This window comes from Phaethon aethereus (assembly GCF_964289735.1).
Source record: "Phaethon aethereus genome assembly, chromosome: 7".
Lineage (NCBI taxonomy): Eukaryota > Metazoa > Chordata > Aves > Phaethontiformes > Phaethontidae > Phaethon > Phaethon aethereus.
Genome location: NC_138583.1, coordinates 21,181,612 through 21,189,861, shown reverse-complemented (window position 1 = coordinate 21,189,861; position 8,250 = coordinate 21,181,612). Strand labels below are relative to the sequence as shown.

The following is an 8,250-nucleotide window of genomic DNA, read 5'->3' as shown; positions in this document are numbered from 1 at the left end:
CAGATTTTAAAACCACAATAAAAATTATCAGGTTTAATATTTTACAGTTAATTACAGCAAAAAAAGTGGCTGCTTTTAACACAACTTACAGTTTAAAATTACAGCACTTTATGATGAATTCTACGATTATTTTTGAAAAAACACTCAAAAATACCACCAAATTTTAAAGGTGCCCTATTAATGGACTAAAAGGACCCCCCTCCCACCCCCCAAAAGACCAAGTAGTCATCTACAGCAACCCAGAGGTCCAGCTGAGGTTTCTAGACTGCTGTCTGTATCAGAGGCCAATGTTGGATCCGTTGACATTGAAGACACATCATTGACAGATGACGATGAAGATGGATGTTGAGAGCTATTGATCATTGCTGCACCTGTGCTATGAGAAACAAAACAGCAAATCAGTTGCAGATACAGTTGCATGGTTCAGTACTTGCATTAGTCTGTCTCTTCCTAATAGCCATGACTTTCCCCTGTTTCATCAAGTTTGAAGAGCTGTGTCTCAATCTGTTGTCAAAGTAAATAAAACGTGCAAGTCTTTAACATAGGGCTTAATGAATGGTATGCCAAGAACCACAGAACTCACACGGCACGATACCTGTCAAATTACAATAAAATGCTAATGGCTGAAGGTTAAAAATCACAGAGATAGTACTGCATAAATCCAGGGCTAAGATAGCCTACTGAATGCTGAGACCCAAAGCTAGAATATATCTACATATTTAGACAAAGAAAGAAGGGGACTGTTGTTTTTTCCCCATCAGATCCTCCCCTTCAGGCTGGGAAATAGCTGGTGTTCAGCCACATTGTATACACTCAATCTCAGATATGCAATGTTTTTTCAGGGTCTGGACTTCCGTGAACTCCGAGCAGAGTAAGCAACAGCTGTCCAACTCTTGCTATCATTTTTCAACAATGCAAATGGAGTCCTATCAATGGTCAGCCAATGGTCACATTTTGCTCCAACATTCAGTAACAGTTTATGAAAATGCTCCATAATTTTCCTTTGTTTAGAAGAAATATTCAAGGCAAACAACTTAGAAATCCTGTTTCGTTACTTAATAGATATAAGTAGTGGTTATATCTTTATTTGAAACTGCAGCAGCTACAAGTTACACATCTTACCACATTATGGCAATAGAGTATCAGTACATATCAAGATGCTTCGTGAGGACTGAAATGAATGAAGCATCAGTTATATGGGTACAGTAATAGAGGCATTTACCAGATTAATAGAAAGAGACGTCAACCCCATACATTCCATTCAAATAAGCAATATCTCAAAGAGAATTCAAGAGGTTATTGGTCATTTAATAGCCATATTTTTGAGTTAGGTTACTCTTGGATGTCTTGAACAGCTTTACTCCCTCCTGACCTACAACTCAACGTAGCTTTATACCGTGCTTTTATTGTAACCAACCTAAAGGGGCTGGTTGTCCACGTATAACCCCATTCTTGGTTCTCTCCTCCAGGTCCATGACTTCCTTGTATATCAACTCTGAAAACGTAGAGAAGGGGAGGCAAAAAATGAATTTGCAAACCCAAAACTGGATTGATAATACATCTCCCATTAAAACGTACATTTAAATTTCATCGGCTTATTACTGTTTAGAATTACTTTTGAACAACTGAAGGCTGTAGGCTGCAGAATAACTGGCAAGTGATATAATAACGTACAGTTTTTTTCTGTTGGAGCTATAATGGCCTGGCACTCAAGAACACATTGACACTGCTTTAAGATTCTCTTGTCCAGGCTGCTTCATGTTAAACTAAGTCTTAACGAGCAATCAGTTTTTATCAGTGGCTTTTTTGGTACAGATGAACTACATTAGCAGTCTGCAAAGGAACAGGTAGGAACAAGCCCAAACAGCATCGCCATCATCCCAACACACATTGGCCACTATATTTCCTCAGCAACAACATCTAAAGGTCCAGATCACCAGGAAATGGAATACTATCTTGGCATGTAAGTAGTCAATCCAAAAGAAAGAAGCAACTTTATCTTCCAGTTATAGAATTTCCTCATCCTTAAACAGGTCAGAAGTGCTTGTAACATGAATCATACGCCCTGTGTACTGGCTAGAAGGTGTCTACGCTAAGGGCAGCTTATTACCCAGAAAAGACTTCAGCTGTGAATCTACAGAAATAACAATAGAAGAAAGGACTAAACATGTTAAATGCAACTCATAAGAACTGCCTGTCAGAATACTTATCTGTCACTGGCAAACCAGTGCAATGCACAAACAGTTTCGAAGTAAAAAACATTTAAGAATTATAATTGCAACGGCTGTGGGAGTCTCAAAAGTAAGCTCCTTATTGCTTGAAAAACCTCCCCACAGCACATCTGCTTCAAAAGGGAAATAACTTTACTTGGAAGGAGGATGGTAAGAGAATTTCCATAATTCTCCCTATCTCTGCCTTTACCATTAAAATTCAGTTTCTAATAGAAAGTCACTTAAAAGTGTGGTAGTACTAGATTTTACAGACTCGTGTCCACTACTAGCCAACACAATGAAACTGTCAAAAATGATTCGTGAAGCATTTTCCCTGCTTTTTTCCCCACTGGGGACAGGTCTAATGTCCCTTCCTAGACTTTTTTCAGTACAAAGTATTAGATTGCTCAGTGCGCTACATTTTTGCTTAAATGCAACATTTATAGCCCGTACAGCACTCTGGATCAGTATTTTTTCTCAGCACTAAGACCTCTGCAATAACATCACACCTTGTAGAAGCAATTTCAAAAACAAACCATAGGCTTTACAAGTAACAAAGATGTTCCCCTTTTACTTTATCATTTTATACCTCATTTATGACCAGGAAATATAGATACTAAACCAGTACTGAACACTAAAAATCATGCTCTTGGAGGTACAAGTTTCATGTCATACTACAATCCAATCCACACGTTGACCTCAGCTACTTTCTCAGGATCCCATGGCTGATAACCATCATTGTCACCCACACCAGCTGTAACCTCACTATCTCACCCATTACTAACACTCCTTATGGCTTCTTCATTCAAATCTTCTCTTGATTTAAAAGACTATAGTTATTGCTAATACGTTCTTCACTTGAAGACTAGTGCTTCTACTTCAGACTTACATTGCTCGAACTCCTGCATCTTTTTCAACTCCAAGAGTTTATCCAGAAGAGTTACCCTCCCTAAAAACTCTGCTTTAAGGTTTGCAAAAGGCAACTGAAATGAGGAGTTCTACAACTGAGTAAACTTAAGTTCACTGCAAAAGTTCAGCACCTTCACAGGAAAATTTCTGGTGTCTTGAAAATCAAGAGGTTGTGAGGCACTGATCTATGCCCTTGCCATTCCAAGCAGTTTAAGTATATACTGTTAGTATGCTCAGAAGAACCATCCTTACAGGAATTCTTGTGGCCCGGCCTACTTCCAAAAGTCTTAGTATACTTAAAATGTCCTTCTTACCTTTCCATTCTTCTATTGTGTGCTCCCTCTCATCTAACTGCTTATCTGGTATCTTTGGTGGAGGCTGAAAAACAAAACTAACTCATGATAAAGCAATAAAAAGGGATACAAAAACAATAAATGAAAAATGAAAGTAAGGCATTCAGAATATGAATGTGATTTTAGAATACTATAGTTACACAGTCAAATACTCTCCCATACTTGGCCTATTTTCTAGATGCTGCTAGATGTTTCAAACTTCTCCTCTTTAACAGACTTGCTTACATTACTGTAATAATTAAAATAGAAACTGAACAGTCTGGTAAAAAAAGCTCCTAAGTGCAGCATCCAGCCCAAGCAGTCCTTTTCACCTACTTACTGTTAATTACTAAATTTTCCCTCTAGCTATTATATATCATCAGAATTTTAATTGCACCATTTACATCGGCATCTTTTTCTATTCTTAGTGGCCCATCACCAACTAGCATGCACTTAAAAAAATGAAACTTTTCTCATAAACTGAAATTGTCCTGAAATTTTTTAAGAAACATTTTCAATTAATCCCTTTGTTCATTAGTGTTGATAATTGAAAGCTCAAGATCGTGTACTCAGATTTTGCTGAAACACTTATTTTCTAGTTTAAGAGTACAGTCAATTGCTACAATTAATGAAAATATTTCCCTTGCCAAGGAGTAAATACCTCAGAAACCTATCAAGAGCAAATCAAACCACACTGAAACAACTGACGCTCAATAAATCAGAACCTATGATTCTGTTCTATATAAAAGATTTCAGATGCATTACCACATGTCCAGGAGACTGTATGTAATTATACAGAAACACACCCACACAGATACAGGTACTTCAGCTACCTGCAAGTTTGCACCCATTCCTAATACTATTTCTAATAAACATGTCAATTGATGTCAATGAAAATGATTACAGTTCAGTTAAGCTTCTAGTGAAACGCATAGATCATGCAATAATCTTCTTTCAAGCAGTTAAACCAAGCATCACAACATGTTTTAGTACAGCACCTTCTATTCAGAGATCGAAAACAAGAACTTACAGCTTCTGCTTCCGATGGATCATACCAAACGTTGATATATGGGTGCTGCAGGGCTTCATCCACAGAGATTCTTTTAGAAGCATCTATAACCAGCATTTTTGATAACAAATCCCTTGCTTGACTTGCTGCAAAAGTGAAATTGTCTATTTAGACTAGTGCCATATATAGTGCACATAACAGTATTTCAAAGCTCATAAGGAGAGGAGACCCAGAGTAAACAAATTCCAGTTTAATATCTATGCAACCCTCACATAATTTGGAGATTAGGAAAGTGGTCCATTTCATGGGAAAAAAACAAAACACTAAAAAAATGAAGAGAATAACACAGGTGGGAAAGGGGTTGGACATGTTTCACTGTAACATTTGCAGCATATGGCACCCCTTGGCGTGACATCCTTATGTGAAATACAACTCAGCCGGCAGTACAGCCTTGTCTGGAATAGCAGTGGGCAAACACCTACTACCCCTCTCAGAGTTTATGGGGAAAAAACTGTCATGCACTGTTAGTCACAGAAAATATGGTGAGTCTGTGACTCCACTGAGTAGGTGACTTTTAGAACCAGAAAGTTATTTCAGTAACCACAGGATATCTATGTACTATGAATAGAAAAAACTTTCTTTTCATCCCTAGAGAACAGAGATCTGCTCAGCCTACACGACTTCTATTCCACCCCCCCAACTCTTCTGTAAACCGTGTTGGCATCTGTCACTAGGTGGAATACTTATATTTACTTCTCTTTATAAAGTTATCTCCAGAATAGGAGCTGTTTCAGAGAGGATGAGAAAGTGGAGGTTAAGCATATGCCAGCACGTTCACCCACTCCCATGACATAAATATTGTAATATTTAAATCCTTAGCGGGATGATTTTATAGTGAGCAAACCCAAGATACATTTCTGTTCAATATATCACAGTTTTACAACTTTTAAAATATACAACACACAGAAGACAGACCTTACCTTTAAGCTTATTGTGTTCAGAGTCAGCTGGGAAAAGGACATCTGGAAAGAGTTTTTCAAAACTATATCCAGCATATTTAGGTCTGTTCTCCACATAAGTTCGGACTGTAGGCTGTAATTTCTTCATAAATTCAGGGCATGGTGTTCCTAGCTGCTCTATAACTTTATTCCATTGATCAATATCTAAGGTTATGCAGCTAAGAAAAATACTGTGTCTAATTTTCAGCTATGTTAAATGTTAAAATGTTAAATGTTATGTTAAAACCACATGAAATAACCAACAGTGAGAAAACAGAAAATTATAATAAAATATCAAGTTCATCATTATTAATTCAACTACCTTCTTAGAGAAAACAGTGAAACAAAGCAATACTATGATAGTCAAGGCAACATGTATTTTACTCAAAATCATAATTAACTAGTAAAGGATATACTTCTGAGAAACAGAAAATTCAGAGACGCACAAAATTTATTAAACAAATTTAAGTAAAGGCACTGTTTGGCTTCTGGATAAGAACTCGCTTCCCAATTTGAACACGTACTGACGGTACTCAAGCTACTATGCATCACCAAGGCACCCGTGAGAACTACCCTGTGTAGGTGCTTTGTCCTTCACTCTCATCTTTATACCTCAGCGCAGTCCTGGGCTCTCCCTGGTTAGAGATCTCTCACTAACAACATGCAACACCGAGCACCAGTGGGCACACAAAGGATGAAAACTTGGCCCACACAGGTCAATGACAATTTTGGCAGAGACTTGAATGCAGAAGTTAAAGAATTTCAAGGATGCGTAAGGAACATCTTAATTGAAAAGTTTACATAAGGTAAAGGGGAGATTGACCAGTTCATGACAGAAGAATTCAATATGTGTTACTGAATAAAAAAAACAACGTTCGGCTCAGGAATTCCTAGTTGCATATGGCTAGATACTTGGGAGAGAGCTCAGGTGAAATTTTATATATGCTTATCTCATTCATATATTCTCTTTCTCAACTTTTTCTTTTCGGCTACCATCACAGACTGGATACTGGGCTACCTAAACCTTCAGTCATGTAGGAGGCCCCCTCCTGTGTTCTTAAAACTTAACAGCAGACCTTTATATAAGGATTTCCAAGCTCTATAGCTCTTTAGTACAGGTCTTGAAAAAAAAAAAAGTATTTACATTTACGGCACTGAGCCTAAATTGAAAAGCCAATGCCAGCAAACCAGATGCATAAAGCTAAGCATGGTGCAGCTCATGCAATGACAGGGCCGTGTGAAAGTAAGGATGTCCTGGATCTCCTCACTGTGCCTCAAAATCTTCATCCAATCTTCACCCCTAAATGGTACTATGTCAACCATTAAACAGTCAACCTGCCGCAAAAGCAAGAAAGATTTCTGACAGCACCTAAACAACTGGAGTGTAACTACTAGTAAAACAAGTAAGATGCCAAACTCCAATTAGATATCCACTGATTTTAGCAATGACCCAGAGGATTCAGCTCTATTTGCTTGGAGCAGACCCTTTCTCTGAAGTATTGTTCACAGGACAACCTACTCAGATACCACTAAGGGGTTCATGGAATAGAAAGAGAGAAATGTCAGATATTTCTGAAAGCTGTTTACAGGTTCATTTCTGCATACAAAAATGTAAACCTCTGAAGTGTTACTAATGAAGCTGGTTAGGAATTTTTCGAAAACATTTCCTATAAATGTAAAGAATAATAACTGCTAACACGCTCAGGTACTAAACAAGATTAGTAAGTTATTACATAAAAATGATCTCCAAAGCAAAAATTAATGCATGTGAACAGTAAAACACCACCTAAACAAAAGAAACCAGTCTTAGATGTGACAACATCCGAACGCAATGGATAGACATGATATTAAATTGGAAAAAGAAAAAAAGAGGGGGGGAAAAAAAGGAGACAGGAAAAAGGAAAAATAAGCCTCTTTGCCCAAGTGGTATTTTGTTGATCTTGCTTATTATTAATCTCTAAAGACAGTCATACACGTTAATGCTCTGTTGTGGTTTTGCTTTAAATGGTGTAACTGTAGACATTTTTGCAGCTTCCTGGAACCAAAATAATGAACTTGCAAATTCTATTTTGAAAAGGCAGTTTAAAACCAGTACTTTAAAACTTAGAACCACCTTAATCTGGAACTATATTGCTGCAGATTCTTTTGATCTTTTACAAATATATCCTAGGCCAAAGGTAAGGATACGATCTGTACCAGGAAATAAAACACCACCTTTGATCATTTCTCCCATGATGCACCCAACTGACCAAATGTCAACTGAAAACAAAATGCAATGATATTAACATAAAGGATAGTTATTAAAATAAACAAAAACATCTAGACACACACACATGAAGTGACTCTAAAAAGCGTGTGTAATGAAAATGAGTGAAGGTGAATGTATGCTAACTACAGGACCAGCAGAGACTATGTCCTACTGCTAGGTGCAGCCTGAATATAAATGAAGTTCTTAACTTTTTTACGTGTATCACAAGAAAAAAAATCCATGTTCATTTAAAAAAAAATAAAATTGTACAATACGCATTTTCATGACACAACATCAATAAAAAGGTTAATCACTTCCTAACTAATTCAACCTGCTGCAGCAGCACAAGGATACAGTCCCTTCCTGGAAAGAGGATTTTGTGGCAAACCATTTCGCCCATAATGCACCCCACAGACCATAAATCCACTATGTTTGTAGCACAAAAAGAAGGAAAAGCAAAGCAAACGGTCATTAAAATTAAAAGAAGCATAACATGACTGCATCCTATAAACTGCAGAGACAGCACAGGAAGAAGAGCAAGTTT

The 8,250-nt window shown here is 37.3% G+C and overlaps 1 protein-coding gene across 4 annotated transcripts in view; it reads right to left on the bottom strand.

The window, feature by feature from the left end:
- Nucleotides 1–225: 225 nt before the first annotated feature.
- MAPK8 (mitogen-activated protein kinase 8) overlaps nt 226–8,250 on the bottom strand; it is a gene marked incomplete at both ends in the record, with an annotated part of 21,964 nt that continues 13,939 nt past the window's right edge. The window contains 6 exons of one of the 4 annotated variants that reach the window (XM_082002020.1): nt 226–371; nt 1,418–1,495; nt 3,434–3,497; nt 4,482–4,606; nt 5,441–5,623; nt 8,061–8,132. In XM_082002020.1, coding sequence (XP_081858146.1) covers nt 226–371; nt 1,418–1,495; nt 3,434–3,497; nt 4,482–4,606; nt 5,441–5,623; nt 8,061–8,132 — 668 coding nt within the window. Of the gene's footprint in view, nt 372–1,417; nt 1,496–3,433; nt 3,511–4,449; nt 4,607–5,440; nt 5,624–7,645; nt 7,718–8,060; nt 8,133–8,250 lie in introns of all 4 variants that reach the window. The other 3 variants (XM_082002018.1, XM_082002019.1, XM_082002021.1) reach the window with 3 other exon arrangements.